At 44.3% G+C, this 19,163-nt stretch overlaps 1 protein-coding gene across 1 annotated transcript; it reads right to left on the bottom strand.

The window, feature by feature from the left end:
• Positions 1 to 215: 215 nt before the first annotated feature.
• Positions 216 to 12,928, bottom strand: psmc6 (proteasome 26S subunit, ATPase 6). The gene is made up of 14 exons (XM_060916206.1): positions 12,796 to 12,928; positions 10,777 to 10,856; positions 8,980 to 9,019; positions 8,851 to 8,903; positions 8,695 to 8,762; positions 8,441 to 8,555; positions 6,762 to 6,849; positions 6,605 to 6,666; positions 6,369 to 6,492; positions 6,227 to 6,288; positions 3,947 to 4,067; positions 3,609 to 3,689; positions 757 to 828; positions 216 to 666 (listed from the first exon to the last, which is right to left on the bottom strand). The coding sequence occupies exons 1-14, from the start codon at positions 12,878 to 12,880 to the stop codon at positions 548 to 550; spliced, it is 1,170 nt and encodes a 389-aa protein (XP_060772189.1). The 5' UTR covers positions 12,881 to 12,928; the 3' UTR covers positions 216 to 547.
• Between the last annotated feature and the right edge of the window lie 6,235 nt (positions 12,929 to 19,163).

The following is a 19,163-nucleotide window of genomic DNA, read 5'->3' as shown; positions in this document are numbered from 1 at the left end:
GAGGACGCTTCTGATCTCAGCAGAACGTTTACACACAGGACACACAGTGTGCACGCAGCAGTGCAACGTCTCCAAACTCCAACAGAACATTTTACCCAGAATTCAACTTTACAGTCAGAAGCGTTAAGTTTGGATTAATATTAAGGAGCTGTACCTCCTCATGAAGGAATATTTAAATGAGTGATTAATCTCTGTAAAGAAAGAGGACACACTGATTCAGTATGAAAATTTAATGAGACGATAAACAATGTGTAATGATTTATTTGAGATTAAACACAAAGTCAGCGCTGATATCACAACAGTGTGTTCACGACACCGCTGCAGCCTAATAAACACACAACTAGGGCCCTGAAGGCGGCGCACACTCACTGCGGTGGAAGCCTTGTGAAGAGTAGTGATGGTTTTACACACAAACACACAAGGCGTGGCCCGCGTTGAAAACTGAACTCCCTACATTATACTAAATACAAAAAGAATGAAAACGTTTCCTCAGCTCAGTCACTGTGTGTGTGTGTGTGTGTGTGTGTGAGCGAGCTGAGGTTTTACTTTAGACTGGTTTATAATCCAGTTTGGATTCAAGCTTTTTGGAGTCTGCGACTTTCCTCACCGCCTTCATAAAGTCCTCCTGAGTGACAAAATCCCGATCAGCACGAATAGCAAACATCCCTACGGAGGAACACATACACGCATTAACACGCTGTACACACACATCATCAGTTACAGATCAGAGTGAAATGTCTTGGAGGTTTAGTTTACCAGCTTCCGTGCAGACATTACGCAGATCAGCTCCATTAAACCCGTCTGACAGTTTCACAATCGCCTCATAATCTGAACAAAAATAAATTCACATTCATATTTACAATAAAATGTTTATTAAACCACTGATTTTAAAATATATACCCCTTTATCTCCAAGATCCTAGAAAAGGCTGCAGCTCAACAGTTATGATCATACTTGCTTAGGAATAACATTCATGTAAACTTTCAGGATTTAGACCTCATCACAGCAGAGACAGCGCTGGTTAAAGTAGTAAATTACCTACTTACTACTGGCCTCTGAGCAGAGGTGTGTCTCACATGATCTACATCAGCCAATCAGAATGTGTGCTCTATAGTAACAGCTCATTCCCAGGGACTTGTACAGGAAATGGTCTGAGGTTAAAATGAGGGACACTGAAGATTTGATGAGGTTATTTGTTCTTTTATTGAAGGAGAAACAGCAGGTGGTGGTTACCTTCAAGGCAATCAGTGGTTCATGTGTGTGTGCCGTTCAGAAGGGGCGTGTAGATGATCAGAATGATGGATCAGTATGATAAAGTTAAGCCTCATGGCGAGTGTGTATGCTGTAACGTTGTACTGAGTGCAGCCCTGAAGGTGACCACAACAAAACAGACCATTTCCTTCAGGTTTGTGTTTATTTAGAAGGAAAAAAAAAAAAAAAGTCATTTCAAGGTTCGAGTAGTAATATTAACCTGGTGCAGCTGCAGCAGAAGATTAAATGTGTCTTTATTTTCTCTGCTGTGATATGCACCACAGGGATGAGAATGAAAAATATTTAAAAAGTCTGAAAAAAGCCGGGGGTTTGGGGGCCGCAGGCACCCAGCGGGGCCCAGGGGGCGGGGGCTAATGATTTTTGGTTATTTTTTTACCCCCAAACCATTAATTTTATCAACAAAAAGTAGCAATGTATTTGGAAATAAATTCCCCTTCTTGGTGACTCCCAGGTGAAAATGATTAATATGGTACAAGAGACTTGTTTTTAATCAATTCACATTTGATGATTTAAAAAAAAAAAAAATCAATGCACCTTTTAATATAAACGAGCTCTACAGTATTATATTTCTGCATTTTTGCTATTCATGTCTTTGAATGCTCTAATCCTTTACAATGAAGTGCAAACCAGAAAAAAGTTCCGTTATATCATTCTCTTAAGCTTTCTTCTGATGTTATCATGGTAGCAGGAGGTCTTGCATATTAAGCAGGCAGCATTCAACATCACTCATCACTTCCCTTTCAACTGTTGTGTGGACTAACGAGGTTTTATCTGGACAGGATGTTGTGTAATGTAATACAGATACCATACGGGCAATCTGATGGTGAGTTTGAGTTAAAGAACAGGCGTGTACAATGGGCATTACATATTGGAAATTTTTTAAAATCAAAAACTATAAGTTCATCTCGGCCTAAAAAATGTGGGCAGACGCTCCCGCACGGCACACGCCAGCAATTCCCCCCCATGAAACGAGCAATAAGTAGGAGAGTTATACACGCTATCATACCTAAAATTTTATCAGAAATATAGATATGATACTATGATTCTCCCCAACATGCTACATTAGACAAGCTAACCTCATTTATAAGAGACACACACACACACCACGGCATTGATTTGTGCGATATACATTATAAAATAATGAATCATTAAACAGGCAAAATAATTTTGGCCCTGCCTGTGTGTTTGGTGGTGTGTATGTGAAGTTGGATAGTCCTCGCCCCTCTACTCGCGGAGTTTATCGTGTCAGAACACAATAAGCAAAGTGCTTTTCGTGGGACGTCTAGTTTCCGTATGTGATCGCCGAGCTTCGTTGTGACAGTCCGCTTGTCGATCTCGGCATTCAGTGTTCTTTCTAACCAAGCCCATCGAAAACAGTTCTTTATTCCTGCACCTTTATCATTCTTATCTGGGGCTTTTGCCATCGTCGATACGCTAAAACATCCCGCCTGAATACGGGTCTTTCCGATGTTACCAATGCGTATCGTCAAACAGTGTGTACGGTCGGTGAACGGCGATTGCAAGCCACGCGTGGAGAGCATGTGCACTTGTGTTTATACACCGCACGCGATGGGATTTCACGAAAATTCTACCGCAAATAAGTCCAACATTGTCGCAAAAGTGAAGGTTAATTACGACATGTTGAAAGACTCGAGTGTGTTTTAACCCGGAGCCACCAACAATCAACTCATTATAAGGTGAGCACAGATCGTTAACCATACACCCCCGAAAAGTTCTCAACGGATTTACATCGATCTCAAAAACGATCATTTTGGTCTGAAAAAGTCAGAAATCCGCCGATCGGAGGAAAATTCTGATCCCCGGCACCAACCTGTCACAGGGTTATGGGGTTCCCCTCAAAATATCACGACTTTACTCTTGAGATTTGTTTTGAAACAGTGACACTAAAATGCTGTTGTAGTTTATAGCTGCTATAACAGAAGTGAGAACAGGAAGTCACTCGTTTCTCCGACTTTCAGAAGTAAAATGTATGACGTGTCCTATTTTGAGGTATAAGAGGACTAAAACACTTGGGCACATGCTGCTATAGGAAAATAATCAAAGTCCATCACTTATATGCTTTATCGTTTCATTAGCTTGTTTCTCCACTTACAGGAGTGTTAAACTAAATTCTGTGCGAATTAAAATAATAAATTCTCTCTAGTTTTTCCCCCAAGAGTTTGTAAAAATAAATACTTTAATAACCCCTACACAGCAGCACCCCCTGGTGGAGAGTCCTCCGGAAATGAGAAGATTAAACATTGGGAAAAGAATAAACGTGTAAATGAGCTGTGTGTGTGTGTGTGTGTGTGTGTAAAAATCAGTGTGATTCTCACCGATGTCTCCGTGTTTAGTGATGGGACCTGAGTGGATCTTCAGGATGTCCAGACGAGCCTGCTCATTCGGCAACTCGATATCTGAACAACAGGAAGCAAACGGAAAATAGATTCATCTGCGTTTATAAAAGAAATAAACATTGTTTCTGTAATAAACAGTTCAAAACCAGAGATTAAAGGAAACAGTGGGAACCTGTGGAGTGGATTATTACATCACTTCCTCTGTGTGAGGTTCATTATGGAAATTCACACACATACAGTGAGGCATGGTGTGTGTGTGTGTGTGTGTGTGTGTGTGTGTGTGTGTGTGTGTGATATAAAATGTAAAAAATTCTCACGGATCTTCCTGTCGAGTCTGCCGGGCCGGAGCAGAGCCGGGTCCAGTGTGTCAGGACGATTCGTGGCCATGATCATCTTTACACGGTGCAGAGTGTCAAACCCGTCCATCTGATTCAAGAGCTAACACACACACACACACACACACACACTCCATTACACAGGGTGTCTGCAGGCTTGAACAAGTTCAATTTAAGACTTTTAAGACCTTTTTAAGACCATAGCAGGTTAAATTTAAGACTTATGCCACACAAAAAAAAAAAAAAAAAAAAAATTGGGAGAGTCTGAATTACTTTTACAATAACAAAATTTATCATCATTCACCAACGCACTCATTACATCCCGAGGGTGCGCTCTTGCATTAATGAGGAACCAAGTTGCAGTGGAGCCAAAGACGTCCCGCAAATCACTTGAGGATGAGGCGTTCGATTCCGTACGGTTTGCGTGTTGTAACGTTACAGTTTGCACGGAGTTAGCTGATACACCGTCTCGAGATGTGCTTGGAACTGACAACGGTGAACAAAATTGAGTGATGGCATGCGGTTGTTGCAGACTTTTATGGGCAGCCTGGTGCTTCTCCGCTTTCACGTGCGATTCCGGTGCCTTTACACCCAGGATGCTGAGTTTGAGTGTTCTTTTGCACAATGTGCAGTACGCCTCAAACGGATTGTTTGGTACACGTTTTAACCAGTCTACGAAATCACTGCGTTCAAGCCAGCAGTCGTTAAACTTGCATTTGCCCATTTTGCTACAAACCGTGACAATAGGGCTGTGCGATATGGGAAAAAATGAATATCCCGATACATTTTCTCCATTTCACGATATACGATATATATCTCGATATATTTAAATCTCCTCTAAAGGACCCCATGAAATCTAACTTTTACTCTTTACTGTTTTCACTACAATCCCTGCAGATTAAATAACATTCTTGGTTAACTTTACAGGTGGTTTTCAACAACACATTTTACATTTTCATGTCGGTGATTAATCACAATTGAATTGAAATAAGACTATTTTTATTCAACAAAGATGTGGCACAAACTGCAAAAACAATCTTGAAAATTTCAACAAAGGGGCAAAACAATACAGAGCTGCTCAGAGCTCAAACCAATAAAGTGCAGCTCAACACTGAGAGACATTGAGCCTAAATAAGAAAAGTGCTCTTTCATTAAATTATTTAAAAAATAGATCTCCAAGCTCTTAACCTGACTGCTGAGAACCACTGGAACATTCACAATAGAGAGAGAGAGATTGAGGGAGAGAAGAGAGAGATCTGCAAAACATCATTTTCCTCTTTGCACACTTTTGAACTGAATGTTTTCTGGCTCTGCCTCTCAGATGTGTAGAATTCCGGTATTGCCTTCTCTGTAAAATGTCTGCAACCAGGCAACTCATGTTTGGGATCGAGTGTGTTTAGTAATTTTTGGAAGCCTGGTTTTTCCACTATACTAACTGGGATCATGTCTTCAGCAATGAAGTGAGTGATTGCATCCGTTATAGCTCTCCATCTCTGACTCGTTTTCTCATACGGGGGGCTTTGGAGAACGAGGCCGCTGGGGTCATTTGTTTAGCTCGTGGGCAAGTAGTTCGGAGTTTAAGAGACTCTGCATACTGTACCGGGTGAGTTTATGGAACATATTTGTCGTGCTGCTGCCTTTCGTGAGGACAGGTTTTTTTGCACACTTTACAAACTGGCATTTGCTGTTCCACGTCCTCCTCACAATATCCAAAAAAACGCCAGATGACTGACCCCTTACTAGTTCTTTTAGGAACCAATTCGTCCACTTCTATTTTTAATTTGTCGCTGAAATTGACAGAGCTTACACGGTCGCCTACGCAACACCAGCGATTGCACGAACTGAGTCAGCGCTGTAAACCAAAACTAGAAAATCTTCGCAGTGTTGCCAGATACTGCTGATGTTTTCCAGCCCAAAATATGTTCAAAACCCACCAAAACACACTTAAAACCGCCCAATCTGGCAACACAACCGAAACTAGAAAATCTTCCCGGAAGTTCCTTTCAGCACCGAGATGCCAACCAATCCCGGGTGACATCTAGATGCTGAAAGGAACTTCCGGGAAGATTTACCGAGGTCTTAAATTACCCAAATGAGATTTTAGACCAACAGTGCAAAATCTCTCTGTATTTTAGACTTTTTTAGGCCTAAAATTGAAAATGTGTAATTTTAGACTTGTTTAGACTCCGCGGACACCCTGATTACAGCGGCCCCACAGAATTGGTGTTTTTTCCCAGAAGGCAGTGAGACGGTAATAATCACCTCCATCAGGGTTCTCTGGATCTCACGATCTGCTGACGTTCCCTCAGAGAAACGCCGTCCACCTGAAAGCACACACACACTCAGTGATGAGAGTGAGACAGCGGGCTGTGTAGCGTGTAGCGTGAGGTGTGATTGAGGTTACCAATGGCGTCGATCTCGTCCATGAAGATGATGCAGGGCTGATGATCTCGAGCGTAATTAAACATCTCTCTGATCAGCCGAGCGCTTTCACCGATATACTTATCCACGATGGAGCTCGACACCACCTACACACACACACCGCCATATACACTCATACACCGCCTATTATTTATAGTGTGTTACCCATAATGCACTGCACTGTGAGAGTGTGTGTGTGTGTGAGATGATAAAGTTTACCTTGAGGAAGTTGCAGTCCAGCTGACTGGCCACAGCTCTCGCTAACAGGGTTTTCCCAGTGCCTGTGTTTTACACACACACACACACACACGTTACACCAAGTGCACTTGGCACTGGGTGATATCACACTCAATCTTTTAAACACACACACACACACCTGGAGGTCCGTAGAGCAGGCAGCCTTTTGGGGGGATGATGCCCACACGCTGGAACAGCTCAGGGTTCGTCAGAGGCAGCTCAATCACCTACACACACACACACACACACACACTAGGTACTGCATTAGCTGCAAGTCAGTGTAATGTTTAGTGTTCTATCTAAATATGTACAGTTTACCCACAATGCACTGCAGCCTCTAATGTCGTCTCTACAGTGAACTGGGACACAATACAATTTACTGAATGTTATGTAAATTAGCTGAAGCTACAGTGCATCTGATTGGCTGTAATAGTCAGAGAGGGTGTCTCCTGTATGTTTACTACCGTATTTTCCGGACTATACGTCGCTCCGGAGTTTAAGTCGCATCAGCCAAAAAATGCATTATGAAGACGAAAAAAACATATATACGTCGCACCGGACTATAAGTCGCACTTTTTTGAAGGGTTATTCTATCCATAGAATCTGTGATTGTATCTGATAAGCGGTGCGTGGTTACTGTGCGACTGCATTGTTTATTTAATAAACGAACAGCTGAGCAGTGATAACGCGCCCTTTGCCCTGTAAGTAGCCTCGTCTGATTATTTTAAATATCTACTACTATCTTTAATACTATCACTATCGTTATTACTAATAGCCCATATTATTATTATAACTAATATTAGTAGCCTATTACTGATGCATTAATCAGTTTGCTTTTAGAATATTTTTACCGTTAGGGCTTATTATCGCCCCATGGCTCTTTCATTTTTGTTATTAAAGCTGTAGTCATCATCGAGGAGAGTCATTCTTCATTTTTGTCAAATTTTATTTCATTAAATCAGAGGTCAAGTAGGCTACAGGTATATCATCTCCAAAGACAGGTACGGTAGTAAAAACAACCGTCTAGTGAAAAAAAACCAACAACAACCGCTTTTAAATCCCCTACTTAAATCCTTAAAATGAGTCATTTAACTCATGCCTTGTGTGATCTAATCTCCAATGGTGAAATAAGTACAGTCTGTTATTTTAGAAGATAAATGTAATATATAATTTAAGATATAGACTAATAAAAATTAATATTTTATAATATAATATCACGACATATTACTGTCTGTAACTGTGTCACTAAAGCGTTTTCTAAGATCATAATGTCTGATATTATCATTATTATTATTTTACACACACAATAAGCGCATGTGCGTAAAGTTATAGTAAACCATCCCCCGCCTTTTTTTTTTTTTTTGAGTCGCCGGACCCACCCACCTCCTGCGTTCCGGGACCTCCCACTTCACAAATTAAGCACTGCCTAAAATCACTACATAACTTATTTAAATAACTATAGGCCTATCATTAATAATAAAACACAGGTCAATCAAGTTTATCAAGCTGATGATTTCCCTCCAAATCAGCAAATCCATTGAATTCCTCATCCTCGGTGTCGCTTCTGAACAACTCTGCCTCCAGCGGCAGATGAAGCGCCGTTTCCTCTTCTTCTGCGTGGCTGTCGTCAGACTCAGCATCAGCTCCAGTTATTCCGCGGTGAAAAAAACAAAACAAAAACATATATATGTCGCACCGGAGTATAAGTCGCATGGCCAGCCGAACCATGAAAAAAGTGCGACTTATAGTCCGAAAAATACGGTACTCAACACTGACTTAAACACTGGACAGGGAGTATGCATGTGTGTGAGTTCCCACCTCTCGGAGCTCTCTGATCTGTTCTGATAATCCTCCAATCTCAGAGTAAGACACACTTCCTGGGTCCTCATGAGACATGTTATACACCAACGGGTCCACTTCACGGGGCAAATACCTGACACACACACACACACACACACACACACACACACACACACACACACACGGTGTTACAGCAGTGAGTGAAGCTGGCCTTACCTCACGTTTCAAGATACCACTAGGGGCAGTGTGTGTGTGTGTGTGTGTGTGTACACCTCATGATGGTGAGGGTGGTCATGTCCAGTGCCACTCGGGTCCCAGGCTTCAGCTTCGTCTTGTCCAGCTAAAAAAATAAAATAAATCAGCAACATCAGAACACACACAAGAACACACACACACAGGAAGTGACATCACACAGCAGGGGTGTTTACCTGTCTCCTGCAGCCCACCACGTAGCGTGGACCATTCGTGGCTTTAACAATAACTGAAACACACACAGTTGTCAGTGGAGTGTGTACACACAAGCCGTAATGATGAGAACAGTCCAAACACACACTTACACTTTTCCTCCGTCAGCTGCTTCAACACCTCGCCCACAATCTACACACACACACACACACACACACACACACAGGTTAAATAAACAAACACCTTTTAATCATGTTTTTAAAATCACTCATGAACTAAACACACCACTACACTACACTGTATTACATGTCAATAAGCAGCTGAACTGGGTGCTGTGCATAAATATTGGCACTCAACATTATTCTTTTAAACTCATCAACTCCAACAGAGTGATTAAAGGTGCGGTCCGCGATCCTGACTGTAATGACCAGCCCTCAGACTGCAGGGGAACTGCACACTACACCTACAGGACACAAACTAGCACATTATAACCTCATTATAATCTCACACACTCTGTAGAATATCACTTTTCTCGCGTTGTTTATACCGCACTCACAGTTCTGCTACAGTGATAATCACCGCCCTGGAGGCGGGCCAAAGCAAATGAATTCACCTGCTGAACTCCCGTTTGGACGGCTTGAGCCGATTCGCAATTTTCAGCCAAGGACCTGTGTGATCGTTTCTTGGCCACAATTCAAATGTGACCTGAGCAATGCGTTTCAGACACTGCACAGTGATCGTATCTCTGATGGGCTTCATTATTTTTCAAGATGTTTTCCTCTGAATACACAAAGTGAACCGTTTCATCCTTCTCATCGGAAACCTTCCAGCACCAACCACCCTTCACTACACGATGCCCATAAACTTCAGCTTTGCCATTTGTTGCTCAGTTGAGAACCATGCTTGTGTGCTGTAGGTCAGTCACAACTGAACGCACGCTTCCGAGACCTTCTGTCTCGTGGACACGGACACCCCACCCCACCCCACCCCACTTGGGGAACTTGGCTGCCACATGCTGTTTGATGAAACAACCGTCGTCTGTATTCATTACAACTTTCCCAAGATATTTAAACTCGCTCACGTTCTCAAAGGTTTGACCGGTTGTACCAAACAAAGTCGGCTCCTTCACAAGCACCTGATCGCTGAATATCTGGGGTTTGGTCTTCTTGAAAGATATCATCAGTCCAGAACACTTGCAGGTCTCACTGATTATATTCAAAACTTCTTTGGCCTCATACAACGATTTAGAGCACAGAACATCGTCGTCCGCGTACAGGATCCCTGCGTACACTCGCACTCAGCGGTGCTGGGTGGGAATGGAAACAAAACAGTACAGCTGAAATCTTTACCCATCCCTTGGTGATCCAGTAACATTAATGATTACATTGCTGGTGTAAACGATGATGTGGTCAGAGTGTGACGGAACATTTTTCCTCAAGTACCTTCTCCGTCTCCAGTCAATCAGACCTGCAGGCGAATTCAGAGATGTGATGGAGTTCTACTGGTGCTGTGTTACTCAGTAACTCACTAATGTCTCGGTTTGGGCTTTTCGCTGCAATGGACTCACCGTTGTGCGAATTATACGTCATATCCGGTGTCACATGGTTCACACGCCGTAACATCCCATTAATAAATACAGTCAGGTAGGAAGGAAAAGTGTTGTGTTTTTAGGAAAGACTGACTAGGATTTTGTTTAACGTGCTCCGTGTTGTTTTTACCTGATACATTAGCAGATTTCGTGTGTGTAAGGAGCTTTAGAAATGTACAGCTCCATCATCTCTGAATACACAGCGCTCGCACTGCAGTAAATTATGTAAATCTAGGAACCACAACATGAAAACTTCCTGAAGGTTATATCCATCAACACTTACTCACACTGCTCCTCTAAATCTAGTGTTTTAACCCAGACAGCGCTGCTGCTGCGGTGTGTTGTTCCTCTGTTTGCTCACCTGTCCCACACTCTGCAGCGCTTTGAGGTCATTCTCAGATTTCTCGTACTGCTTGGTGAGTTCCTTCAGCTGCTCCCTCACTGCAACACCACAGAGGGCAGCAAAACAGGACAGCAAAGAACTTTAGGTCAGTTTAGTTTATTTCATCTCTCTCTCTCTCTCTCCATGTGTGTAATAGTGTATGGTGTGTGTAATAGTGTATGGTGTGTGTAATAGTGTATGGTGTGTGTAATAGTGTATGGTGTGTGTAATAGTGTATGGTGTGTGTGTGTAATAGTGAATGTTGTGTGTAATAGTGTGTGTGTGTATGGTATGGTGTAGTGGATGGTGTGTGGTGTGTGTGTAATAGTGTGTGTGTGTGTAGTTGATGGTGTGTGTGTGTGGTGTGTGTGTGTGTATGGTGTGTGTGTAATAGTGTGTGTGTGTGTGTAATAGTGTGTGTGTGTGTAGTTGATGGTGTGTGGATGGTGTGTGTGTGTGTGTGTATGGTGTAGTTGATGGTGTGGTGTGTAATAGTGTGTGTGTGTGTGTGTATGGTGTAGTGTATGGTGTGTGTAAGGGTGTGTGTAAGTGTGTGTGTGTGTGTGTGTATGGTGTAGTGTATGGTGTGTGTAAGTGTGTGTGTATGGTGTAGTGTATGGTGTGTGTAAGTGTGTGTGTGTGTATGGTGTGTGTGTGTGTGTAGTGTATGGTGTGTGTAAGGGTGTGTGTAAGTGTGTGTGTGTGTGTATGGTGTAGTGTATGGTGTGTGTAAGTGTGTGTGTGTGTGTGTGTGTGTATGGTGTAGTGTATGGTGTGTGTGTGTGTGTGTGTATGGTGTAGTGTATGGTGTGTGTAAGTGTGTGTGTGTGTGTGTGTGTGTATGGTGTAGTGTATGGTGTGTGTGTGTGTGTGTGTATGGTGTAGTGTATGGTGTGTGTAAGTGTGTGTGTATGGTGTAGTGTATGGTGTGTGTAAGTGTGTGTGTGTGTGTATGGTGTGTGTGTAGTGTATGGTGTGTGTAAGGGTGTGTGTGTGTGTGTATGGTGTAGTGTATGGTGTGTGTAAGTGTGTGTGTGTGTGTGTGTATGGTGTAGTGTATGGTGTGTGTGTGTGTGTGTGTGTATGGTGTAGTGTATGGTGTGTGTAAGTGTGTGTGTATGGTGTAGTGTATGGTGTGTGTAAGTGTGTGTGTGTATGGTGTGTGTGTGTGTGTAGTGTATGGTGTGTGTAAGGGTGTGTGTAAGTGTGTGTGTGTGTGTGTGTATGGTGTAGTGTATGGTGTGTGTATGGTGTGTGTGTGTGTGTATGGTGTAGTGTATGGTGTGTGTGTGTGTATGGTGTAGTTGATGGTGTGTGTGTAGTGTATGGTGTGTGTAAGGGTGTGTGTAAGTGTGTGTGTGTGTGTGTGTGTGTGTATGGTGTAGTGTATGGTGTGTGTATGGTGTGTGTGTGTGTGTGTGTATGGTGTAGTTGATGGTGTGTGTGTAGTGTATGGTGTGTGTAAGGGTGTGTGTAAGTGTGTGTGTGTATGGTGTAGTGTATGGTGTGTGTATGGTGTGTGTGTGTGTGTATGGTGTAGTGTATGGTGTGTGTGTGTGTGTGTGTGTGTGTGTGTATGGTGTAGTGTATGGTAAGTGTGTGTGTGTGTGTGTGTGTGTGTGTATGGTGTAGTGTATGGTGTGTGTGTGTGTGTGTGTGTGTGTGTATGGTGTAGTGTATGGTGTGTGTGTGTGTGTGTGTAGTGTATGGTGTGTGTGTGTGTATGGTGTAGTGTATGGTGTAGTTGATGGTGTGTGTGTAGTGTATGGTGTGTGTGTGTGTGTGTATGGTGTAGTGTAAGGGTGTGTGTAAGGGTGTGTGTAAGTGTGTGTATGGTGTAGTGTATCGTGTGTGTGTGTGTGTGTGTGTGTGTAGTGTATGGTGGATGATGACACAGCGCGCTGCACTGCGCCGCACACTGATCCCCCGGTATCCCGCCGAACCCCCGCTGAAGCCCTCCCCGGGTAATTTCCCTAATCTCCCCGCTGCGTCACTCACACTCCTTCAGCCGCCCGTCGATCTCTTTATGCTCCAGTAATTTCTTCCTGTAATCCTGGAGCCCTTTCTCTCTGCCGTCCGCCATCTTGTCGACGCCGCTACTGATCCTGCTGCTGCTGCTTCTTCTTCGGCACTTCCGGGTTTTTCCCCGCTCTGAGCGCCGCGCGCCTGCCCCCTAAAGGACAGAAGTGAAACTACAGCACAGCGCGGTTCGTTGACTCTCCTGTGTTTTCTTCTCACTCTGTGGAGAGACCGCGCCTCATCACTCACTCACTCACTCACTCACTGCTGTTGGTGTTTATTGCCCTCCTGGCCCCGTGAGCTGTTTCTTTGATGAACTGGACATCCTACTCCGCTCCTTTGATCTCTCCCTGCTGAACTCACCTCCAGTCCATAAAGTTGGCAACCTTCTCAACCTGATCTCCCTCAGATCCCACAGTTCCCCCTCTCCATCTCTCTGACCACCACTTCATTTCATTCTTCCTCCCTCTTCCGCTCCACCCATCGTCCCCCTCCTACCCCCACTGTTACAGTCCGTCATAACCTCCACTCCCTCTCTCCCTCCTCCCTTATCTCCGTCACTGTTTCCCTCCACCCACTTGAATCCTTTGCCAGTCTCCCTACTGAGTCTGCTGCATCCTCCCTACTCTCCTCAACACTTGACACATTATCTCTGCTTGTCTCCAGACCAGCAAGATCTTCCCCTCCTAGTCCCTGGATGTCCGAAACACTTCACTCCAACAGAATCGATCTACATGCAGCAGACAGGAACTAGAAAAAACCCAGAGCTCCTGCTGACCTGTCTAGCTACCAGGCCCTCCTTGCTGAGTTCACAGCCTCATTCAAATTGGCCAAGATCAAGTTTTATCACTTCAAAATTCAGACCTCCATCTCCAACCCTCATCAACTGTTTTCTGTTTTCTCTTCTCTCCTCAACTCTCCACCAGCTGCACCTCAGTTCTCCATCACTGCAGAGGACTTTGTGGTCTTTTTTGAGGAAAAGATCATATCCATCTGCAACTCCTTCACCATGCCTTCCTTCCCCTCCCACCCCTCCCCACACTCCCTGTCTCTTCCCCCTTGCTCTCTGCGTCCCCCCCTCTTTCCACGTCAGATGTCTCCCAGCTCCTGCTCTCTCACTGTCCTACAGGGCCCCATACACGTTCAAAAAAGTCATCAAAATTTTGATACAAAGTTTGATCATGTGTAGGGTGTTTTGATGTCAAAACTTTGATGTCAAAATTTTGAACCCAAATTTTGACATATCAAATCACTTTGATATTTTTTGAAGAGTCGTCAAATTATTGATGCGTGGGGGGGGGGCTTGTCAAAAGTTTCATCAAAATTTCATTTCGATCTTGACCGCCAAAGAGACAACTTCACAAGTATCATCACCATGTCTGGAAAGAAAGAGACCAAAGCGGCCAAAGAGGCAAAACAAAAGTTTCTCATTGAAGTTTTGGAGTTGTACCAGACTTTGCCAGCCCTGTGGAAAATTAAGTCAGATGATTACAGCAATCGTGATAAAAAAGCCGAAGCATACGAGATTCTACCGAAGAAATATCGGATGTATTTCATTTCCGCCACATTAGAGGATCTAAAAAAATGTATTAACAGTCTGCGAACGAATTTTCACAATAAATTGCGAAAAATGGACAAAAGTGCCAAATCTGGTGCCGGAACCGAAGACCTGTACGTGTCAAAATCGTGGTTCATGGATTCGATGATGTTCTTAAGAGATCAGGAGACTCCTGCCCAGTCGAGAAGCACAATGTCCGACACCGATGATAACAACAATAGCGAAAAACCAGAAACAATTCAGGTGAGTTGATGAGTATTCTCTTTTTTTAAATTTATGCATTATAATTCATTACATAAACACCGAGTTTGAATATCCGTATACGTGTCCGCTGTACACATGGTGCGACTCCAAGAGAGTGATATTGTCCATACAGTTTCATATCCAGCACAACTACAATGTCTTGAATGTCTCGGTGTCAGAAGGTTTAGTGCAGGCTACAAAATCCCCATAATTATTATTATGAAATTCTGGCATCTTGCCAATGAACACGGCCTTGTGTACAGAAGTATTGGCGGTAGGAATCTCGTACACCACGTACGTCAGCACGAATGTTTCTATTCCTACAAGTCTCCAAACCTTCGAGCTCATTTGCTTCGCGCCAGTCCGCTGGATGCAACTCGTGATTAGCATCTTCCCAGTCTACACTTCCGGCCCTCAAGTAGCGTTTTGATTTCTTGCGGAGGAAATTGTGCAGATAGCAGCATGCTAGTGTTATCGTCGTGGCCTTTTCAGGGGCAAGTTGTATGGCGCTTCGAAATACACCAAACTGTGTGGACAATATGCCAAAAGCATTTTCTGATACACGTCGCGCCCTGCTCAGGCGATAATTGAACACTCGCTGGTCATGATCTAAATTATCGCCGCTGTATGGCTTCAGTAGGTTTTCTGTCATTCCAAATGCATCATCGGCGACGAAAACGTACGGCATGTTGTTTCCGTTTTGAACTATGGGCTCTGGTGCTGGGAGCTTGAGAGTGCCGTCGTCAAGGCGTCGGCCGAATTCAGTCACTGCGATCACTCCTCCATCGGAAACGCGCCCATTGACGCCTACATCTGCCATAATGAATTCATAATCGGCATTGACAACAGCCATGAGTACAATGCTGAAGAACTTTTTGTAGTTGAAGTAGAATGATCCGGATCCGACTGGTTTTTTAATCGCAATGTGCTTGCCGTCTATAGCACCTACACAGTGCGGGAAATTCCAGGCCGTCTTGAAGGCGTCGCTCGTTAGAATCCATTCCTCTGGTGTGTTCGGCAGCTGAAAGAAATTGAAGGCTGTTACTCAACTGACAATAATTGTATACAAAACAATTACCATAATAATTTTTCTCGATAACTGATATCCTACTGCGCCGCTGTAATTTAATAAGATAATGTCATTCTGTTTATTCTGTTACAGACCCAAGATGACGCAGGAGACAGCACTGTTGACGCAGGAGACAGCATTGAAACAGAAATCTGCGAGGGGTCATTACCAGAGATGAAAAGCACAAAGCCGAGGCCAATGAAGCCATCAGCCTCCAGTCAGATCTCTCTCGGCGGCGGTGGCAAAAAACGTAAGCAAGTCCTGGAAGCTGAGAAAGCCGAGCTGCTGTCCATGGCAAAAGCACGTTTAACTGAGCCGGATGACGAGTACCTCAACCAAGCCAAGACATGGGCACATGAATTTAAATATATGGATACCAGACAAGCGCTGTTTGCAAAGAAAGCCATAAACGACATACTGTTTGAAGGTCGATGTGGCACGCTGCACAGAAATTCGGTGCAAATAAATTGCGAAACCTCCACTCCATCCAGTAGTCGTTGCAGTACCCCCCAGGGTTCACTTGGCAACTATCCATTTCAGCCTGAATCTACATCTTCTTTCATGAGCAATTTCCAGGGCAGGCATTTCTCTCGACCGGAAACGGGTGGTGACCAAACCGAAATGTCAGAATTTTTCAGCAGTTTCGATCCCAATGCTTGACTTTCATGACATACCAAGATGAGGTGTGTCAATATTGATATAATGTCAAGATTGTTCATGTACAGTATGCACATGATTTCGTGATCCTGTAATATCGAACTCAGACTGCCACAGACAGTGCGTATTTTCAATTTTCAATTTATTTTTATACTTAAAATACTATAAATATGTTCAGTTTATTTTTATGTTCATAAATTTGAAACATAATATGAATGTTTCTTGAATAAAAGTTTACTCACCTTTATTGTTTGTTGACGCTTCAGACAAAAGATGATGGCCTCGCAAGTTTCAATAACTATCTTTCCAATTGCTTGCGGAGACGTTGCAGTCAGGAATTTCAAGTCTTCAAAAGAATTTCCAGATGCCAGGTACCTCAGTGTGATGGACAAGCGTTCACTTGATGGTATAGATGAACGCATCACAGTTGGCCCTTTTCCACTACCCTTTTTCAGCTCGCTTCAGCTCACTTCAGCCCGACACGGCTCGCGTTTCGACTACCTCAGAACAGCACGACTCAGCTCGCTTCAGCCCTGCTTAGCACCCAAAACTCGCACGGTTTTGGAGTGGGGCTGAAGCGAGCCAAACCGAGCTGAGTGAGGCTGGGGGCGTGAGCAGACACTCCCCTGTGCACTGATTGGTGAGGAGGAGTGTCCTCACATGCCCACACACGCCCCGCGAGCACGCTGGGATCTGTAAACACCGTAAACCCAGAAGAAGAAGAATTACGAATTATGAGAATTTCTGAAGCCTTATGCGCCTCGCCTCATCTATACGCTCTTGCCAGTATCTGTTGGCGTTGTCGGTGACAACAAGCCACAGCACCAAGACCAGCAACACTAACGACTCCATGTCCTCCATGTTTATTGTTTACTATCCGGGTAGTGAGACTACCGCTTAAAAGATCACTGATGTCACTGTTTGCGCCGCTTAACGACATCACGTGACGTCCACCCACTTTCGCTAACTCCACCCAATGTGTCCACCCACTTCCAGCCAGCACGGTTCAGCGCGGTTGTAGTCGAAATGCAACTCCAATATCCCCACTCAGCTCGACTCAGCCCAACTCAGCACGGCACGGCTCAGCCCGACTCAGCCGCGTTGGTAGTGGAAAAGCGGCAAGTGTCTTCTTTCAATATCAATGGCTTGACAAGGTCCAATAATTCATCGAAGGATGGGGCATCCATCCTAAGGAAATTACGGAAGTCCTCTGGTTCTTTGAGACGAAGTTCTCTGAGGAGGTTGACGTGACCGTACGTTCGCCGTTTCAAAAACCAGTCTTTCGACCATTTCCGTCGATGCCAAGGCGGTTCATTGTCCAAAGCGAACACAAGTGCTACGGCCACTGCTGCGTCCATGTCAAAGTTTTTGACAATACTGAATTTTTGATAGAAAAAACATTGAATCGTGTGTGGACATTTTGCATCAAAATTTTGCATCAAAATTTTGATATCAAAATTTTGATACAAAATTTTGACGACTTTTTTGAATGTGTATGGGGCCCTTACCCCCCGTGCCCTTCACCCTATCCCCTCATCTCTCCTCCAGACCAACACTCCTGACATCCTCCCATTTATCATCTCCCTTGTCAACTCCTCCTTGTCCTCCAAATACTTTCCCTCCACCTTCAAATGGGCCCACATCTCTCCTCAGCTGAAAAACCCACCCTAGACCCTTCTGTCATCCAGAACTATTGCCCTGTTTCTCTTCTCCCCTTCCTGTCAAAGACACTTTAATATGCTGTTGCTAACCAACTCTCCTCTTTTCTCTCATGGAACAACCTCCTGGATCCTCACCAGTCTGGTTTCCGAGCTGGACACTCAACCGAGACCATGCTTCTCTCTGTCAGTTAGGCACTTCATGCAGCACATCCCACCTCTCCCTCCTCTGTCCTGATTCTCCTACACCTTTCTGCTACGTTTGACACTGTTGATCACCCATCCTCCTGTCATCCTTATCAGCTATAGATATCTGTGGGAGAGCCCTAGACTGGTTCAAGTCCTACCTCTCTGCTCACTCCTTCCAGGGTACCCAGTCTGGTACTGTATCAACACTACATCCACTTACCACTGGCATCTCTCAAGGTTCAGTCCTTGGTCTGCTTCTCTTCTCCTTCTACACTCACTCTCTCTGCCAATTATCTCTGTTCATGGGTGATCCTACCACTGCTACGCTGATGACACCCAAATGTTTCTCTCTTTTTCTTCTTCTGACACAAAGGTCTCTGTTCACATCTCTGCTTGCCTGTGTGACATCCAGAGCTGGATGGACAACCATCACCTGAAGCTCAACCCAGGCAAGACGAAGGCAATCTACGTTCCTGCTCCATCCTCTCCACCCCTGGACATTGTCATCTCCTTGAGGGACATCTCTAGGTCTCCTTCACCCAGTGCGAAGAACCTTGGGGTTGTGCTCAACGACAAACTCTCCTCCTCAGCAAACATCGCTGCAGTGACCCAAACATGTAGATTCCTCCTCTACAACATCGAAAGGAGCCGGCCTTTTCTTACCACCTACTCTACTCAGCTCCTAGTCCAAGCGCTGATCCTCTCCTGCTTGGGCTACTGCAACTCTCTCCTTGCTGGCCTTCCAGCTTCTGCCATCAGACCCCTGCAGCTCATCCAGAATGCTGCAGCTTGCCTGGTCTACAACCTCCCTCATTCTTCCCATGTCACCGCTCTGCTTGCCAACCTGCACTGGCTGCCTATTGCAGCTCACATCAAATTCAAGACATTGGTGTTAGCTTACCAGGCTCTCAAGGGGTTAGGGCCAGCATACATCCAGAGTCTGGTCCACCTCTACACACCAGCCAGATCCCTA

This window comes from Neoarius graeffei, chromosome 3 (genome assembly GCF_027579695.1).
Source record: "Neoarius graeffei isolate fNeoGra1 chromosome 3, fNeoGra1.pri, whole genome shotgun sequence".
Taxonomy (NCBI): domain Eukaryota; kingdom Metazoa; phylum Chordata; class Actinopteri; order Siluriformes; family Ariidae; genus Neoarius; species Neoarius graeffei.
This window is presented reverse-complemented; position numbering and strand designations above follow the sequence as displayed.